This window comes from Thunnus maccoyii, chromosome 12 (assembly GCF_910596095.1).
Source record: "Thunnus maccoyii chromosome 12, fThuMac1.1, whole genome shotgun sequence".
Taxonomy (NCBI): domain Eukaryota; kingdom Metazoa; phylum Chordata; class Actinopteri; order Scombriformes; family Scombridae; genus Thunnus; species Thunnus maccoyii.
Window position 1 is genome coordinate 3,609,138 of NC_056544.1, and position 20,184 is coordinate 3,629,321.

The 20,184-nt window shown below is 42.1% G+C and overlaps 2 protein-coding genes across 7 annotated transcripts in view; one reads left to right on the plus strand and one right to left on the minus strand.

Annotated features, from left to right (window-relative positions):
- Positions 1–72: 72 nt before the first annotated feature.
- Positions 73–20,028, minus strand: depdc5 (DEP domain containing 5, GATOR1 subcomplex subunit). 6 transcript variants are annotated; one of them, XM_042428262.1, is made up of 43 exons: positions 19,766–20,028; positions 19,259–19,326; positions 19,089–19,176; positions 18,924–18,970; positions 18,357–18,442; positions 18,197–18,280; positions 18,064–18,113; positions 17,592–17,661; positions 16,033–16,111; positions 15,871–15,932; positions 15,660–15,729; positions 15,515–15,587; positions 15,323–15,426; positions 15,156–15,230; positions 14,100–14,234; positions 13,485–13,546; positions 13,320–13,393; positions 13,142–13,211; positions 13,009–13,045; positions 12,780–12,900; positions 12,466–12,689; positions 12,164–12,364; positions 11,749–11,884; positions 11,552–11,643; positions 10,882–10,941; positions 9,676–9,832; positions 9,272–9,432; positions 8,905–9,025; positions 8,492–8,659; positions 8,073–8,295; positions 7,266–7,402; positions 7,074–7,182; positions 6,742–6,804; positions 5,468–5,580; positions 5,116–5,196; positions 4,751–4,883; positions 4,479–4,578; positions 4,128–4,367; positions 2,365–2,534; positions 1,673–1,844; positions 1,530–1,590; positions 1,324–1,406; positions 73–1,241 (listed from the first exon to the last, which is right to left on the minus strand). In XM_042428262.1, exons 2-43 carry the CDS (start codon positions 19,314–19,316, stop codon positions 943–945), a joined length of 4,749 nt encoding a protein of 1,582 aa, XP_042284196.1. In that variant the 5' UTR covers positions 19,317–19,326; positions 19,766–20,028; the 3' UTR covers positions 73–942. The 6 variants fall into 6 exon arrangements, 5 of the variants coding, with proteins under 5 accessions (XP_042284196.1, XP_042284195.1, XP_042284197.1 ...); XM_042428261.1 differs by having other exon boundaries at positions 7,266–7,399; positions 9,676–9,859; XM_042428263.1 differs by having other exon boundaries at positions 4,188–4,367; positions 9,676–9,859.
- Positions 19,535–20,184, plus strand: part of LOC121908344 (kinesin-associated protein 3-like) — a 65,275-nt gene continuing 64,625 nt past the window's right edge. The window contains exon 1 of the mRNA XM_042428271.1: positions 19,535–19,609. The gene's annotated coding sequence lies outside the window, so the exon portion shown is untranslated. The remainder of the gene's footprint in view (positions 19,610–20,184) is intronic.

A 20,184-nucleotide genomic window follows, 5' to 3' on the forward strand; every position in this document is an offset into this window, starting at 1 on the left:
AAGAGGTGAGTAAGTGTTTTTTTCTGCTGACATTGTTTCATTTCATTTGATACAAACTGCAGCTCGTTCATCTATTTATTACATTTTCTATAGATGGATTTCCTGTAGTGTTACAGTCTGTGCCTGTGTTAAAACAACACAGAGCTGTAACATCGTCTCTCACCTGGTTTCATTTGGAATTACTTGTATAAATGATTAATCACATGTGAAAAACAAACAGGAGTCTTACTCCGGTCTGTATTGTCCAATCACATGATTCAGCTACAGATCTGTTATGTGGCATGTTTGAACTGCTGACAGACTGTGACTCTGCTGACTAAGAACTGACAGGAAGTACACAACACTAAATCAACATTTGGAGCGTGTCAGGTGGATGTGAAAGGAGAAGGTGGAAATGTAAACACAGTTTCTGTGCTTCACATGCAGAAACTTCCTTATCAGCAGAATCTTCATTATCACTTAATCTGCCAATTATTTTCTTGATTAATCATTTGGCCAATAAATTGTCAGATAATAGTGAAGAATGCCCGTTGTAATTTCTCACAGTCAAAGATTACATCTTCATATGTGTCATTTGTCTGACTAACAGTCAGCAAGCTGAAAACAGAGAATATTTGGTTTTCTGCATAAAAAAATACTGAAACAAATAATTGAAAATCAAAACAGTTACAGCTCTAAAATGAAGAACACAACATTGACACAGAATCTCAGCTCTTAAGGCATTTTTTGATAATTAGAACTTCATGTTCAATCATCCGAAGCAGAGATTCAAGCACATAAACAGGTGAGTGGTTGTTAGAGGGGTCAGTCTGGAGCAGGAGGCCCAGCAACAGAACAGTGTGGAACTCTGACTCTACAATTTTACATCATAAATAAACATTTTAAAACATGATATTTTCAAAGTCCTTCTACATTCCGTTGTCCAGTCGTCTTGTCCTGTGGTCAGGGTGCGCTGGCGTTCATCTTCTCCTGGCAGCTGTCCCAGAAGTTCAGCAGTCTGTTGTCCTTGTTGGCGCAGAAGTCGCTGAAGTCTCTGAGCAGGCGGTCAGCGAGCCTCTCGTCGCCCAGCACGCCCGTCCTCCAGGCTTTGGTCAGCATGGTGTTGTACGCCCAGTAGTAGCCGGCCCGTTCCTCGCCGCCGAACGGCCCCTGGCTGTTGGAGGTGGTGGAGTTTCTGCGCCGGCGCTGCTGCCCGCTCGGGTACTTCCTCTTAGAATACGGCAGCTGCAGGAACACGGTGCCTGACAGGAGAGAAGCAGATTGAAGCTTCCAGAAGACACAGACGTCTCTGTGGTTGTTTTTTTATGCTGTGATGTGACAAACCTGTGACGTGGATGTACTGGGGCTTGTTCTCTGAGGGGAAATTAAAAGAAGAGGCAGAAAACTTGTCGTGCACAAAGCCGAATCTGATGGAAAGAACACAAATGTTAGAGAAAATATGTGGTCATGACACCAAACTTTGTCAGCTACTGTACGTCTTACATTTAAGGATTTCTATAACGTTCAGAAAACCACAAAACATCAAGAACCTGTAGAGTATGGCCTCTTGAAAGAGCTGCATCCTGTCCCAGTACGTCTCGGGTTCGAAACCTGTTTGATGAAAGGAAACAGACTGATGTAACTGAACCACACATCACATATGCGAGAGCTGGCAGTGAGAGAGCTTCCTCACCTTCAAACAGGTTGTCACTGCCGTTCTTCAGCAGACAGTGGATGTTCAGAGGGATGAAGAGTTGGGCTCTCAGTGGGTCTCCGTACAGGTAAGAAGTCAGTGCGAAAGGAACCTCCAGCACGGGAACCAACAGGAAGCCGCAGGACGCCGCTTTCCTGTGCCACCCTTGAACCTGATGGATAATAACTGGTTAAAAGCTGGCAGCTCAGAGTGAAAGCTCTCTGTACTGCACATCTGCTCCCTCCTCTTATAAAGTTCATAAGGTGACAAGAACCATACAGAAGTCTCAGTCTCTTCATATAAGCCAAAATCTTCCCTAAAGGTCATGCCTTAAGTAACCTTAAGTTTCTTCACTGTTTCCTTGACACTGACTTCAAGAATTTGCTGATACTTCTGAGAACTGGTTCTTTATTTCCTCAATACTTTCTGTCATAATAGATCCACCTCCTGCTTATCATTTGGCAAGATGTTCTAATGCTTCTCTCTCAGTTCCTCCAATCTGCAATCATGTTGGCAGATTGTGACAAAAATAGCTCAAATGTCAAATGTCAGTTGTACAGAAAGTGTTTCCTGTGTTGCATTCTGAGGATGTCGGGTGTGTTTGAAAAGATTTCGTTAATCAGGAAGAAATCTGGAAGTATCAAATTCCCTAAATACTCCAGAGGGAAAACATAGAAGAAACAACTTGTTACCATCTCAAAGAGCACTGCAGCGGTGACAGCCATCCAGTGCAGCTTGATCTCAAAGGCGGCGTTGAGGGAGAAGTTGCCGTGGTAATAACAGCTGCACCATTCAGTTCGGTCGCTGCGGTTGTTAACATCCACGTCCACGGTGACCGTCTTCTGCTCCGGGACTGTAGCAGCTGGAGGACAGATGGAGGGAGGGAGGGAGGTGGAGAGACAAACAGACAGGAGGCGAGGAAGCAAAAGAAGGAGAGATGGATGGCATGATGGGCGGGCAGACGGCAGAGTGAGAGCAGAGGTGCTGAGCGTGGATGGAGATGTTGAGATATTTATTGACCCTCTAAAGGTCTTCAAATCTGATCTAAAGAATGCTGGACTATGATATATTTCATAGTTGTTATTGATACTAATTGAATTTTCAAAGATAACTCTATTCTCTAGATATCTCTGTTATCTGATGACATGAATGCTTACACATGCTTCTCTCCCTTTAATCCCACATGAAGTTGAAACAGCATTAATGTCTGCATCATCCCAGTTTAAAGTCAGGTTAGACATGAATGGTTCCAGCATCACATTAAGACTAATCCAGGAAACAAGTCAAGGTGTCACATAGCAAACTGAAAAAGCCTCAATGTTGCAAAGTAGTTGCTTTGAAGATGCAAGGATTTTTAAATAAGATGAGGTCAAAGGTGGCGTGAAGCAAGAGTCCAGATTGAAGCAGACGCACTGTCACTGACCTGCCGTGTAGTGACAGTGCTTCATGTTGAAAAGCCAGCAGGAGAGCGACAGGTGAGGACATTGCACACCACAGCACTGCTGAACCACAGCCACTAGAACACCACAGCATGCACTGAAACAATACCACTACTGCTACTTCAGCTACACACTAACCACACAGCATGCACTGATTGGAGGGTGGAGGTGAAAATTTGATGACATCAGACAGAGGCGGTGCCACTGTGGACTGATGAATACAACTACACACACTCTGCATGCTCTACACACCAGCAGCTACTCAATGCAGATCTACTGTACAGTCCACTGTGAGGAGAGCTGAGTCCAGTATCTCAGTGTCACACAGTAAAGAGATGATGATGATGATGATGATGATGATGGTGGGAACACTGCTGTGTGAGTGAGATGGAAAATGATTAATGTAACTGAAGGATGGTGGTTTGTCTGATGGTTGTGTACATCTAGATCTCATTATTTTTGGTTTCTATAGTTGTTTTAATGTGTGAATTTGTTGGTGTTTATTTTGAATATCTGAAATGCATAACTTCATAACTTTTTTAGCCATGCTAGCAGCAACTATCTTGTTTGGGACTCCAGCAGCTGATCTGCATTTTCTGTACATTTTTAATAAAATCTTCTTCTTTTTTGGTGAAAATTGGTACAAACCAAAAACAATGAGCTTGAGGTAAATGTGGATGAATGTTGTATGGAAGCTGGAGGGCTCACTTGAGGGTGCTTCCTGGGTCATGTGATGGGTGGATACTGGCCAGGGCAAACCTTACTGCCATCATTTACATAATGAATAATCAGCAGCACTGAAAGAACCAATTAGTATTGGTTTGTATTTTTGGTTTCTATGACACTAACCCAGAGCCCCAAAACAAATGTACCCCCTGCTCTGTGTGACACTTCAACACTGGACTCAGACAATCACCTAAAGTAGACATAAGCATGATCTGCATCAGACTGGATGAGGGAGGAGGTAATGGCTCCTCTGCGGTGTGGGCTGGGAGGGATGGTCAGGCTGGGTGTACCTAGCAGTGCGGCGGCCTGGCTGCGTCCTCCAAAGCTGCGGCTGAAGGAGCTGTGCCTACTTGCGTAGGAAGCTGGCCGGCTGGGCAGCCAGGGCAGGAGGAAGGCCGGGAGGTCGCAGGGTCTCCGCTCCTCCAACACGAAGGCCACCTCGAACCACTTCCTCTGGAACAGGGCAAAGTCCTCCAGAGCTGCGGCTGACCAGCCACCAGCCGCTGAGGGGGTGAGCTGGGAGGTCGGACCTGCAGAGAGAGTGAGTAAATATAGTACTAACATTTGTTGTAAGTGCAGTGAGTAACTAAGAAGAAAGCAGTGACCCATAAGGTCTCTGTGTGCATTTTAAGTCCATTCACCGTCCTTCTCTCCTACTATCCTGTAGAAGTAGAAACCATAGACGAAGGTGCGCATGGCATCCCCGGAAGCGTGGGCCACCAAACCTTCATCCAGCATCTTCTACACAGACAAACACAGACAAACAGCACGCTGCTGAGAGATGCATACAAGCAACATTTACACTGTACTACACAGTTTCCTAAAAAGTGCTTTCTTGCTGATGCAGGAAACCAAAAAAAACATACTACAAACTAGATTTTGTGTCATGAATGGCATGAGGGGATTCATTTACCTGCATGACATCCACAGCCATGCCCTGTGTGGCCACGCCTTCCACGTTGTTGACCAGCCAGTGAACGACCTCGGCGCTGATGAAGCAGTTGAGTGGCAGACCCTTCTGCTCTGGGAGCAGCTGTACTCCTGTCCTGTAATATCACAGAGCACAGAAACATGAACTTGATAAAAACAGACCCATGTCACCACACTCTGTAGGCACCGCAGTACTTCAACTAGGAACATAAACGGAAAAGGAAGAAGACAAAACTGTGCACGACATTACTCACTGCCTAAAGACTTGAAAAGAAAATCCAAGAGCCATTATATCTACATAACTGTGTGCTGGTTACAGGAACCACATTAAATGAAAACAAGTCTCACGTGGGATGTTTGATGGCCTCCAGGATCTCCATGAGTGTTGAGGAAGAGGACAGAGAAAGGGCTCCAGCTGCAGACTGCCCACTGTGAACACATCACTGGTCAGTGCTGAACCACAACATGCTGTTTAGGCAGATTATCAGAGTTTTCAGCTGTTCTCACTGGGGTCCACGAAAACAACGTAGCATTAACAAGCATTAAGACACAACTAGGAGAAAGGAGTAAAACCCTGAGAGACATTAAATAAAAATATCAATTTTTTTTTACCCATGTTAGTATTAAACTTTTGTAATCCTTTTTAAGTGCTTAATGTGTTTTGCATCCGTGTAGTACATGCAGTCAGGGGTTAGTGTACCTGGTGTCTGTGCTGCTGCTGGCTGCAGTCTCTCCTGCAGGCTGTGCTGCTGCTCCAGCTGTCACTCCTGGCTGGACTCCTTTATCTGCAGCCTCGGTGGCTTCAGCAGGCAACTACACAGTTAAAGTACTTCTTTAAATGAGCTGTTTCAGCCAGAATGTTTTAAGGGTTTCCTAAGATAACAAACATTTTCTGACTTACATCTAGTGGTATCCAGCCATGCACGCGGTTTTATTTGAGATTTCTGTCGACACACCGGTACTGTGGTGGTGAAAATAATTTTGTGTCATCATTATCGACACCTTTTTCCAGAAACAGTGTTGCTGTTACTCTGTTACATCCACAGACCTCACTGTCTTCACTGAGACTACTGTCTTAAACAAAGTCCATCCACCTCTGTTGTATTGGGGTGGAGGCAGAAATTTCAGAGACAGATATCTCAACACCTGGACCAACAAAAGCAAAACTATCTGCATGGATACACACCAGTAGAGGGAAGTCAGAAAATGTGTTTTTTTTGTAATTTGTGTGATCTTTTACCAACGCAGTCCTGATGTCATGCATGGAGACAAACATGGGCCTAAAAGGTTTAGAGTCCACTTGTGATACAGTACATGTTAGTTACATCGGGATCACACATCTGATTTTGCTTTTTTAGACTGTAGCTATATGAATACTAAACTAATAAAGACATGCCTCTCACCCACCTTTAGCCACTCTTAAGGGACCTTCTGTTGGATAACACAGCTTTAGAATGATTCTGTCTGGATGTGAATACTGCTGAAATGTGCAGCGAGGTTTTTTTATTATTGGATATATAAAGAATTAAGTACTAAAATCTTTTCTTTAAAAACAGATTTTGCCAGAGAGAGTTTTTTGCCAGGTCACTGCAACTTTTCATGATGTTTATATTTTTTAACATTTGTACTTTAGATAGTAAAATGATAACAACAAATCTAACTGAGTAACATAATAGATTAAATGTGATCCCTGTTTGTGGAAGTGTCACTACCTACCAGCAGGCACTACATACAGTACGATGCACAAAGTACAAACTCAATAAAAGTGAAAAAAAAAGAAGTCTGAAGGCGCACTGCAAGTCAAAAGTCATGTGACGCCCACACAGTGTTTCTGCACAGCATGCTCATGCGGTAATGCAGAGTGAGTTATAGGAACTACAGCACATGTAGACACAGAGACACACCCACACACACACACACACACACACACACACACACTGAGCTTCAGCGATGCCCCGGGACCTCGTTACTGACCTGAGAGTGATAGATGTAGGAGGAGCGAGGGCTACGTATAAAATCCAAAATAAAGGCAGCGTCCTGTCAGCATACAGGGAGAACATGACCCAGGATCAAACACCCAAAGCTCAGCACGGGAACAGAACAGAGGCATGGAGAAAATGCAGATGGAAGGAGAAAAACAAGAGCAAAAGCCCCTCACCAAAGCACCAGCAAAGAATAACCATTTCATCAAAGTATTTGTTGCTGATTAAAAAAAAAAAAAAAAAAAATTCAGATGTGTCTGCAAAAGCTGAACGCCTGAAGCAAAACAACTTATTCTGATCCACACACACAGAGAGGAGGCTCACCTTGCGTGGACTGTCTACATATGAGAGAGCTGTAGCAACACTTGCAGGGTCACTGATGGCTGCTGAGGGCTTTGCCTGCTGCTGCTGCTGCTGCTGCTCCTCCAGCGTCCTGACAGGAAGCAGAGAGAATGCACTGAAGACTGAGATCCATGTGTGCAATGCAAACAACATGATGTCATGCAAGTCACTCACTTCTGGTTCTGATCCATCTCCAGCAGGGCTGATAGAGCTGATGTGCCTTTCTTGCCTTGTGGGGGCGCTACAGGTTCAGTAGGATATGGAGGGAGAGGACTGGTAACCTGCAGTCCCTTCATTGGTGTGCCCTTCTGCTATGTGAAGAAGAGAAGGAGAGTGTGTTTACCCTGTGTTCAATGGCCAGACAGTATCAAAAACCCTATAAGATGCTTTGGAAAATGGCAGAAAATAATGGATAAAGGGCCAAAACATGGAAAAACAGTGGTATGGTGCTAAAGTAAAGTCTGATATTCAAGTAGTGAAAAAAAGTATTCAGACCCTTTACTTATGTAAAAGTGTCAGTGCCATGATGTCCTGCATTCAAAATCTGATTTAACTAAAAGTACAGAAGTACTATCAGCAAAATGTTATTACTAAGACACTGTAATGTTGTAGGTGGTCAAACCAATATCAGCTTTTTTACTTTCTGTTGGGTTGTTGAATTCACTTTATAGCACGGCATCACATTTCATATGTTCTTTATGCTCTTTTAGGTTTTTTTAAATCATAATGTGCAAAGTAAATAGTAGCTATAGTTGTCAGACAGATGTAGTGGAGCTAAAAGTACAATATTTCCATTTTTTAAGTAGTGTAGTAAAGGTACAAAGTTGATTAATAATTTCAGTCATTTTTATTGAATACCATTCAATATCTTTGAGGTTTGAAATTATAATAGGTGTACAGAAGTTAAAATTAGGAAATCATATTTTATATAGACAAGTCAAGTAATGTAATCAAGTAATCATTAAACTAGGAGATCCTCACTCTGATGATCCTGTCGGAGCGATGCCGCCGTCGAATGCGGTTGAGGCCCTCCAGGAAGCGGATGAAGCCGTCCAGCAGGACCCACTCTCCACTGCCACCCATTCCAGTGCTCGCTCCATCCCCGTAAACATCCCAGTGCCCTTCTCCGTCCGCCACCCGCCGAGCCCCTCCAGCCGGCAGCAAGAGGAAGCGAGTCCTCCAGAACTTCAGAGAGTCGATCAAACTGCGGAGGCAGAATAAAGGCAGAGCATGGGATCTGATAATGATACTCAGAGTATAAAGAGTGTAAACTAGTAAACAGTAGATTACATACTTGGCTTAGAATTGACCATAAACACAACATTAATACAATACATGAGCAGATAAAAAGTGGAGAGTACCGTCTATACGTGTGTGAATACATGATGTGTTGTATGTACCTGAAGTCCTCAGAGCCAGCAGAGCAGATGTACTGGTCCAGGTAGTTCCACTTGTATTCCTCCAGTCTCTCATGGCCAAACTCCACCCAGCAGGACACAAACTGAGCATCAGAATGTGGAGGACACAGGCTGTAGCTGTACTGGATCTGAGCAGACTCATACGGGTACCTAAAACACACACAAACAAACACAACTTTTAGCCTGCTGATGTCATTAGAAAACAGGAATTCCTTTTCTGTAAATATCTCAAGGTTTTCTTTCTGTATTTTGCATTTTTGCCTTTTTATTAGATTGTGACAGTAGACAGCTGACATTGGTAGATTTTCATTAGTAGTGTTTTCCACTTGTGTCGTCACACTGGTCTTAGAGGCAAAGAATATGTCTTATCTGTGTCAGAGGTTGCTTGTACTCACTTCGGCAGGTAGCGAGTAACAGTGATGATCTTGTCTTTGAGGCAAACTTTATGGAAGGTCCGGCCCATACTGAGCCAGTACACCGTCTCCTCCTCTTCTGCTCGACGCAGAGACACCAGACCTGAAACACAACAAGAGACAGGACACATGCAGTCATCACGGGTCTGCTGAGGTTTATTCTAGAGACATATTGTATCAAATACTGAAACCACTGCTTGTACGGACACAAATAATCAAAAATTAACTCCTACATATAATTTAGCATTGTATTTGGATATAAGAACACAGTGGAGAATATGAAACAGTTTTGGATTTTAAATAAATATACACACAATATATATATATACAGTATGAAACATTAACTAACCTCTGGAGTAAAGAGGGCTGCTGCCAAGGGGTGTGGCCACAGCTGGCTGTGGTTTCCTGTTATTTGGCTGGACGATGATCTGGTAGCCCTGCATCAACCTCTGACAGATAAACTCCTCAAACACCTGAGTGGCACTCATCACTGGAGCTTCATCTTCCCGCCTGAGAAAGAGATAGAAGAAGTACAAGAACTTAGTCGACCTGAGACAAAAAAGGCACTTAGATAAAACATAAAAAACATATTTACAGTATTTTGTGATATGCAGTGTTCCAGTTGCCATTTTTTCCCCTTCACCTTTCACATTTAAAAATTCCCACATCCAGAAACTGGTTCTAAGTGTTAAACATAAGTATTTTTGTCGATTTATGGTGGAAATAAGGCACAGAATCAAAGTCTGCGAGCACCTCTCCAGGTCGCTGTGCGGCAGCAGGTCGTAGCAGCCTTCAGTGTAGTCATTCTGCAGCGTCTGGCGGTCAGGGAAGTAGTCGGTGGTGAGGGGCAGGCAGGCCGGTGTGGTCAGAGACTTCCAGTCCACCCCCACCGTGCAGCAGAAGCTGGGCACTGTTGGGGGTGCAGACAGCAGCAGGGCTTCAGGAGCACCCCCACACACACACACACATACACAACACACACACACACACAAAATCCCCACAGCAAAGACAAATGCATGTACCCAGAGTGGAGCGGTACATGTGTGTGGGGGGGGGGGCAGATGGATATAGAAAGGACAAGAAAGCACAGTGGGGTGATAACAAAAGAAAGGAGTAAAGAGGAGAGTGAATACATAAAGAAAGAAAAAGACAGAATGTAGACACGAACAAAAATAGTACAAAAGAGTAGGAAGAAGAGAGAAGAGGGAAAGAAAAAAAACAAGGAAAGTGTTACTTTTACTGGCCTCGTAGCCCCTGCTGGTGATTCCTGAGGGGGCTGTGGTTGTGAAGCAGTGATCAAACATGCAGATTGTGGCTCTGTGACAGTCAGTCTGTGATCAGCGTCGCTCACAAGCAAGCGAAACATGTGTCCTGAGCTCAGCGAAGGTGTGAACGGTGAAGTGACTCAGTGAATGTAGGCAGAGAAATCACATCATGCAAACATACAAATGGTGAGCAAACTCTACAAAATATTGTGTGCAAGAGAGAGATTTACAATCAAGTCAAGAGAAATACACTGTCTACACCGCCATGCCAGCAATGAGATCTACATGAGGCTTGTTGAATGCAAAATTATGGGAGGGCTAATTAAATATAAGACCTTGTTATATTTCAATCATAAGACAGGAGGAGGCCCAGAGAAAGAGATAGCAGAAGAGTAAGACAGCGAAAGAGAGGATACAGAGGAGAGGAGGAGAGGGTAACCCCAAACCACATGACCTGTAAGAGGCGTTTATACCTGTGACCCCTGGAGACAGGACGCCCAGTGGAGAACCCTGCCTGCCAAAGCTGAATAAACCCTCACAGGTTAAAGACACCTCTGAAGGTTTATTGCCATCATCAGTTTGGTGATTAAGAAGCTTCATTATCATCCCGTTCCTGAGGTATGGCTACATGACAATGTTTGCGAACGGATCAATGACAAGTGTCTTTGTTTTCGTAAGGGCAAGATGGACTCACTTGGATCGGCACCACTGAGGGAGAAGTCTTCAAATGAGGAGCCGCGGTTGGTCAGAGCTCCTGCACAGGGATCACAATTAAAAACAAAGAAATCGCAGCACAGTTTTACAGATTTTTTTCCTGGCTGGTTACATATTTTAGCTGATTCAAATTTACTAGAAAGAAAGAGGAATCATCCATATATTCAATTCGATTATGAAAAAAAGGTAATTATGACACATTTATAGACTTCCCAACTATGTGTGGCATTCAACCCCGGCCCCCACTTGTTCCTAAAAAATATGTAAATCTTTAAAGATGGCTCACAAATATGTAGTTTTTTTTTTTAAGGCTAAATAACTTCCTAAAACAGCTGGACACTGTAGTTTTCAGCAAACGTTACTCAAAAAGGAGGAAGTGCATTTGTAGAGAGCTATTTATAGCGACGGAATAATACATGTTTGGTGCTCTATTGAGTATTTCTGGCAGCAGGGCTGCATGTGGACTGAGTCAAAATAAACTACAGTGTGTGTCCATGGTAATAAAGGAACATGTCAGCCAGTGGAACAATGTGGCTCATTGACATGCTCACTGATGTCAGTGGGTCCATTGTTAGTTTTGGTCTCTTCATGGGACTTGTTGACAGTGAGAAAAATATATACAGTATGTAAAGTGGTAAGTTTGATTTCACCACTACTGTTGCTCCTTGGACTTCCAGTGAACTCTTCCATCCCTCCACCGATGTAAAGGCCGTTCTCTCCTGTTTGCCGTGAGGTTGTTCGTCTTAAATGAAGAGATAAATAACAAGTATTTATCTCACTGTCTGAGCTTCAAGCTAACATTCTTTACAAAGCAAAATGTTTGTCCCTTGTAGTGGGAGTGTCTAACCTTCCAGTAGCCTCGTGATAGGCCAGCTCCAGCAGCTCGGCTGAGGTGTGGGCAGGGTCTCTCTGCTGGCTGCCCTGCAGTTCAGCCATGTTCTGTCTGGTCTGGTGATGGATTTGAATAGCCTCTCCAGATGGACCTGAAGAATGACAGTGGCACAAAAAAAACAATCACCCCATTAAATTATTAATTTAAGTACAAACTTTCCCCACAAAATTTGTTTGCTGGAAAATAATTATGATGCAAGAGAAGACGGCATCATTTAAAGTAAAAGTAATATGATTGTTATAATTAGGCAATCCAGCTGAGCGGATTGAGCGGATGAATAACATATTTTTCAAGTATGGTGACCAACTCACACCTTAACTAGTTCCCAAAAGTTGCTGTGTGTTTTGTGCATGACTGTGCGTCACCTTACCGACAGGGAAGGTGTGCATCCAGCGCCGGCGGTTGGAGGTGAGCTTCATGGGCATCCTGGATGGAGTGAAGGGGTTTATGAGCGCTCTCTGTGGGGTGTAACCTCCTGGGCGGATGTGCAAAGTGGACTCAGCACTTCCCACTGTGAACCTTCCTGGTGCGCTGGAGTCCCGCTGAGAGTCCATCATCTTCTCCAACAGCTCTGAACAACAGAACAAATGAGAAACAGGAATGGGATGGAGAAAGATAAGAGATGGGGCGCACTTTATCACATCCCCTTTTAGGCGTTGCGCTTGGAGTTACCTCTGGTGCTTGTGTATCCCAGAGAACTGCTGACTTCATACTGGGCAGGGGGCATCCGGGGTATCAGCAGCATGTTGGACACGGGGCCCAGACTGTCATCAGAGGCCAGGCTACGCTGCTCATCCGGACCTCCAGAGCGAACAGGAGGGGATGCACCAATGCCTGTGCTGACGTCCACCGAGCCCCAGCTCTTCCTCCCACTCGTCTCTTTGTCTCGACCCATCCTGAAAAACACACTCCGTTCAACAGGGCTTAACAGAAATTAGACCTCTGTCCACTGCCTCATGTAATATGTTGTGCAAGCAGTCAGATACCTGAAGTTGGTGCTTCTCTGAATTCGTGAAGGACCAGGAAGTCTGAACACCTGAGCATCATAGGCGTCGTAGTCCACCTGTATTGGCAAGCTGTTGTCAGAGTCCTTTGGTGCACAGAGAGCTGGAAGAAGTCAAGGAGAGGAGGGTTGGAGTGCAATAAGAAGCCATTATCTGATTCATGCTTCAAAAGGTTAAATAGAGTTCAGAGAGATATATTATCACAGCTTACTGTGGTCTTTGCTGCTCTTGAATTTTTCAGCATGAAGCTAAAAAAAAGGAAATTTTACAGAGATGTTAAATTGTATGAGATGCCTTTCAGAACAATTAAGTCATATAATAATGTAATAAATGTGCGATTGTACCTTGCGGCCAGCCAGTTTGATTCGAGGGGTGAAGGAACTGCAAGAGTTCTGACTTTTGGAGGTGTAGAAGCTGCAGGAATAAACAGAGGAGACGTATAACCAAGATGATCACTTAATTCCATATTTACACTTAAACTGAATTTATCTTTGATATCATGCTTCAAGTGTGTTATCTTGCCTGTGGTTGATCCAGTGAGGGAGGTTATAGTCGTCTCCGACACGAGAGTCTCCGGGTGTCGTCCTATTGTGCAACTACAGAGTAAATGTTAGAGACTGTCAGTGACAAACACACATATGGACCTGATGCACCTACAGTGACTCATACAGGATGTGGATGTGTTACCTTGAATAATGGTACTGCATGCAATGGCTGCTCCCCCATACACACCAAGTCTACACCAATACCTACAGGGGAAATGCCAGTCACACAATTAACCTCCTTCATTTAGTGTTAATGTGAAAATATGTTTAATTAGTAGTGACGAGGGGATGATACTGAAGCACAGAAGCTTGTTTCATTCATGAATATTAATCTCCTGTCACATTATGTTGTGACACATGAAATGTCACATAAATAACAACCATGAAGTTAAAACACATGAGCCCACAGTAAGTACCAATAAGATGTGTTCATATTTCCTGTCAACAAAAATGTTTTATGTGTAGACTTTTTGGATAACGCATTTATTAATTATTATACTGTAGCATACACAACAAGAGTAGTACAGATTTAATAAAAAACATGCTTCTTGAACCTTTATTGCACACATCAGACAATTAAAGTTACTATCTTGAAGGGCTGCTATAACCCATGCACACCACCAGATGTCACTGTGGACACTTCAAAGCCTTGAAGCTGCAAATCTTTTTCCAGCAAAAACACAAACCCCCCCCCCAAAGTTTCATAAGGCTTCATCCGCTCATCACTATCAACATGTATTTGTATCATCACACTCACCGTTATCAATCATACGCTGTTTGGTGAGAATCATAAGCAGACGGTCGACTTCAAACACTCCAACCCCGGGTGTGATGACCACTGACATCTGGCCAGTGCGGTCAAAGTTACGGTTGATGTAGTGCTTGTCAAACACTGTGGGAGACATGGTGGCTTTCAGCCTCTCTTTTTGTCTTTCATCACATTTCATCATATTCATCACATTTATTTGCATAACTGGTCAGGAACTCATTAATGCTGCTTGTTGGTAATGACTTGATTAAAAACTGGAGCCTCAGTTTGTGATATTCTCACAAAAAGCTCTTGAAATAAAAAAATGTGCCAAAATATTTCTGTTTGAGCACATTTTATGATCCTGAAGACTCGTGACTTGGACACAAAGGAAGGCATTCATTGGCCCAGGGAGGGAATATAATATTCCAAGTCTGAGGCTCAACCCTGCACTGCCTTGACATAATACTTACACTGTTACTGTATGTATGTACACATCTGTATGTATGTACACATACCGTATTAATTGTCTCACAGGATCATAAATGTTTGAAATATATTTAAAAAGGAAATCTGAGTACCTGGGTATTGAGAAACAAAATTTAGCAGTAAACATGAATTGGATGGACCTGTATTTACATTTAAAAAGCACAAATGGCTAACAACCAATATGCTTTTAAATTTGGATAAGAATAACAAACAACCAACAGACGTCTTCCAGATATCTGAATATCTGCCCAAATCTCCATTTTTTTTTCATCAATTCAAAAAGATTCATCAGCTAGATTAATAGATTAAACTATTCAAGTGAAATGAGATGGCATTTAGTCTGATTATCAGGCAAATGAACACCTACAGTCTGGTCAGAAACATGAAGAAATAGCTACCAAGCCACTTGTTAACACTGCTGGAAATAAAATGACAGTCTCACAGATGTTGACATACATCAACTTCTATATCAATGTTACTGTTGAGTAACTAAGTGTAGTCACATAATACATACATGTGATAATTAAATTTCTTCTTTTACTGAGAGTAATTCTACTCTGGGATTAGATTACTCACCATTGAAAGAAAGGTTAATGGCCTCCAGGTAGTTTCCTTGGGCAGAGGTGGAGTTGTAACCGACAGGAAAACCATCTGGCATGAAAGTAAATTAACACAAGATTTGGTCACAAAAGGCACCTGATCCAAAGATCTATTTTCAACCAAATGTTCAACTCATTCACTACCTGCTTCTTTCAGCCGCACTAGGACAGGATACTGAATGAAGAGCTTCTTGATAGTGACCAGTAATGACGTCCACTCATCCCGTCTCTCATTCTGAGCCACGACCCTGATCACAAAGCAGTTAAGAGCCATCAAACTCCTCTGTTATCTACTCCTTAACTCTGATGAGCGAGCAGTAAGGTAGATGGTGATACCTGTAGAAGTCTTCATAAAAACGTCCTTCGTGATCTTGTCTGATGGACGCTCTGAGAATCTCAGGAAATTCATCTGAGGAAAATGACAAATCCGTTTTAGCATTGATGCATATGTGTCACAACTGAATGTGACGAAGACACTCACCTATTGTTTTAGCACTGTAGAAGGTACGTGAGAAGAGTACAACCGTCACTTCATGACTGCAGTTCTTCTCCTATTTTGAGAATAGTAGACACAGTACTTTATTAATCCCAAAGGAAATTACAGGCTCCAAATATTAAAACATTACTTTGGTTTAATCTTGAAAATGGGGATTAAAAGTTATGACAAAATCAGACAAAAGGAAATCACAAACCTTCCATTTGGCAAAAAGGTCTGACAGGAAACCATTTACAGCCTTCTCAAAGTAGAGGTCACCTGAGAGCGAAACATTGAAATGAGACATTCTCCTCTAGGAACGTATCAATATGAAAAACATAAACTGACTAAATAAGTTCATACAATGTGAGTAACTAACCATAGATGTCAAAGTCCCACATCTCACAGCTCATTTGGATAAAGATATACACCATTGCAGATGTGGATCTGAACACCACCTGTTTCACAAGATCACATGACATTATTGTAAATGCTCAAGTAACTACATGATAACAAACGAGAAAGTGCAACTGAAGACAGTAAGCTCTACATACATGTTAAAACAAGTGACTTCTATTAGTCAATGTAACGTATACAGAGCAAAATCACACATTTGGTGGCAGTTTAATATGTTAAGTCCACTTAATATGTTAAACAGCAAATATCCATTCCACTGCCCAAACACTGTTTCAACACTACTGCATAAACTTGCCCAATGCACTATGTCCATATTATATCTGATTATTATTTTTCACTAGTTTGTCACACTTTATTCCGGATGTAGACTTGTCAGTGCCATCCATATTTGAAATGACGGAGGTTCTTCCTTAACCACATCTACATGGGTGAGAAAGCCTGGTGTTTATGTCTTATTGATTGGTACATCTCTTAAATGACCTTTTGTACCTTTTCAATACATTTAAAAAGTAAATTACTGTAAATTTGATCCTGTCATGTTATCATAGGTGAGTTGTGTACTACAGAGCCCCCAAAGTCCCAAGAGATATATATATTTTTTAATCTTGTGCATACAAGCTGTTGTGGATATTTTGAGCGATGGTCAGCACCTTAGTGGAGAAAAGTGGACTTTGATGTCTTAAAGCTGAAAATGTTTATTGAAGCACTTGATCAAGCAGAGAACTGAAACAATACACATCAAGGTGTTCTGGCCAAGATGCTGTCTCTTTCCGTTCTGCCCCCTGAAGGTCTGACTCTTAGTCTTTAACCTCAACAGATGAGCCAACAATATGAAAAATTAGTCTAATTGGCTCACTACTTTCTAAACAAGGAACTGTATTTCACCCGTGTTAGTTCAGGTCACGTTGCATGGAACTTCAGGTCACTGTCAGACTGTGTCAATAGAATCTACACATTCACCTATCTGTGTTGTCTAGGAAATCCCCCTCCGACTTTGGTAACCACAGCAATGCTGATTTACCCTTTATCAGAGAGGTTTCTGCTGCCCCAAAACAAACCCTCTGTGTTTGTTTTGGGGCAGGAGAGAATGTCTCCTTTCTACTTAAGAATTACAGTGTGACCTCAAGGCCCAGGCTTGACCCAATGTGACCCAAATCGTAACCCCTGCACACAAGATAATATAATGTATGCACAAGATAATAATGCCATAAGATAACTTGTGGGCACATTATTATCTTATGCAAACAATATATATATATATAAAAACTCACCAGACGTCAGGGGTTATGTGGTACACCATTTAAAGCTCCAACACTTAAAACATACTTTTTTACAGACTTTTCCACATGCAATAAATGGACATTCCTGTGGTAAACACTGACTAACTTTTAATTTTTGGTTACTTTAAAAAGGCCAAACTCATAGATTTTGAATATTGACATATAATATTAGCAGTCTGTGATGGTGGAGTAAAAATATCAGCATCTGCCAAAACTACATATAATACACCCTACATCTTACCCTGGTGTCTTCACTGATGTAACCACAGGTCACTTTCTCTCCCTTCACCCAGAGTTCACTGGCCTGGGCTCTAGAGAATCAAAAACACCATGAGCATGCATGTAGAGACGTGAAACTCTACAAAGAAGTAGGAACAAAGTAGGAAACATCACTACTGTACACTACGAAAACAAGGCAAAAAATGCACGTCAAATTTCTTTCAAGTACTAAAAAAAAACAAATCAACTCTCTCATTGACCTTAGGGTCACTCCCCTTATTTCAGTGCAGAATAAAAACCCCAACAACATATCTTCTACAAGCAGTGTGCTCCAATATCAGAACAAAAACAGTTCCCTTTGCCTTTTTTTCCTTTATTCATAAGTTGGCTGCTTCTGTTTCTGACCATTAATTAAAAAGTGTGGATAAATGTTGATTTCTTTCGCCTTTATGTAAATGGAATGTGGAGACTGAAACGTATGCTTGGTAATCTACCTGATTCCAGCAAACTCCACCTTCTGTGTCACATAAGCACACGTGCTCACCTAAAATGAAGAATACAAAAGTTAAATGCACATATGAGCTATTACACATTACAACCAGTTATGTAGACATTCACATGCCCCACCAGACTCTTCTTCAGTCTCCACATGTCCCCTCTACCGATGTACTGGTCCTTGAAAGTCAGCTCCACCAGGTCCAGTGTAACGTCCTGTAAGGCAAAAAACTATAAGGGATTCTGTTCGGCTGACAGACAGCGGAGATGCAGAGGAGTCACAGCGACATACCTTTGGGTCGACAATGTTAACAATGACATCCTGGTATGCACGCAGTTTGAAAGCTTGCGCTACAGTCTGGTCCACACTGATCGTCTCTGAATAAGAACAAAATATTTATTGATTATCAATTATTTTTCAGTGTTACATTGAGACCTAGTAAGTCATGAATCGTGGCTTTGACATTAGACCATAATTCTAATTGTTCATTTACACCTTTTATTATAGGAGGTGGACAGGAACATCTTATAATGCAACCAAATTCATTAACACCACAAAACAGTCTGAATAATCACCACAGAGTTGTGTCAACACCTCTCTGACACCATGTCAACAACAAGAGAACATTATGAGCTTCACATCACAAGGCTGTTTGGATTGGATTGCATTATACTGTTTAGTCAGTCCACCATCTGAGAACAATTTGCTATAATATTCTAGTCTCAGCTGTTGTAACAATAACCCACTCTGACGACACAGAGATCATTCAAGGTTAATAAGATCTAGCCTGCTCAAATTCCATAAACAGAGCAAACCTGCTGCTACATGCAGGGTTACTGTACATCATAGTTCATTTACCTTTCTGAAGATCCTCTTTTAGGCTCTTCACCTGCAGCAGGAGAGGACTGGAGATTTCAAAATAGACAATATGAGATAATAGGCTCAGTAGTGGAACAACATGTAAATGGTAAAACATCAGTTTAACCGTGTAATTGTGCCATTGTGGCCATTATGAAAACTTGCCTGTACTCATCTGTGGGGTGTGCAATCTCGATTATATCCCCAATACTGACTTGAGGGAAAACCTTTGAGTTGACAACCAACTCATCATCTGTTCAAAGAAAGAGACAATCTCATAGAAATCAAATATTTCAAAAGAGAAACATGAATTGAGGCTGCAAGTGTTTGCTTACCACTCCCACCAAAGCCTTTCTTGTGCAGCACAAGCTTATATGACTTATTGGTCTTCATGATGAACCAGCTGAGGAACAACAATCATTACTTCAGTTGTGACTTATACAAGTTATACCCAAACTAACACAAGAGGATTGTATTCATTATTTTTCATATGTGGACACTGTCCCATTACTGCGAGGAGCCAGTCCCAAATTATATCCTCGAGTCGTTGTCAGTTTATTTTTCCAGTCTTTTACACAATAATAGTGGGCAAGGTCAACTAGATGTATATGTGGAGGGTGGTGAGCTAAGGAAACCAACTGGAAACGACGCATGACCTGCCTGCCAGACTTTCCGAACAGAGTACCGTAAGTAATGAATGTTTTCTACATCATTGAACTTAAAGCATTTAAAGACATAAATAGAATATAATTGCTTATTTTAAGTAATCAATAAGAACAGTAGTTAAGGCAAATCCTGAGTAACTTAAGCATAAGACACGTGAAAAACACATCCAGCAGTACCTGAGCAGGCTCAAACTCCACCGGCTAACTCTTAACTGCCCTGGGATGTTGACATTTGCTAACTTACAGCTCGCTAGTCAAGTTTGCTAACTAACACTAGCCTCTGTGTAACAATAAAGACTTGCAATTAAAATTCATGCATATAGCTTAAGTAAGGCAGAACCACTGTTTTTGTTAAAATGAATAAACAGCAGTTTACTGCTCGCGTTAGCTAACGAGCAGTAGACTGCTATGATACATCCATGTAGCTAACGCTGGTGGGATTGTACTTCCTCCAAAACATGGAGAGGTGTGATGTGATTGGTTCGCAGTTGTTCAGAGAGTGTCGTAGCAAGCAAGAGGACTCACCCCGCTTATTTCCGCTTTCGCTTCTTTTGGAAGATTAAAACACGTTTTATTGTTTATTATAACCCGATGTA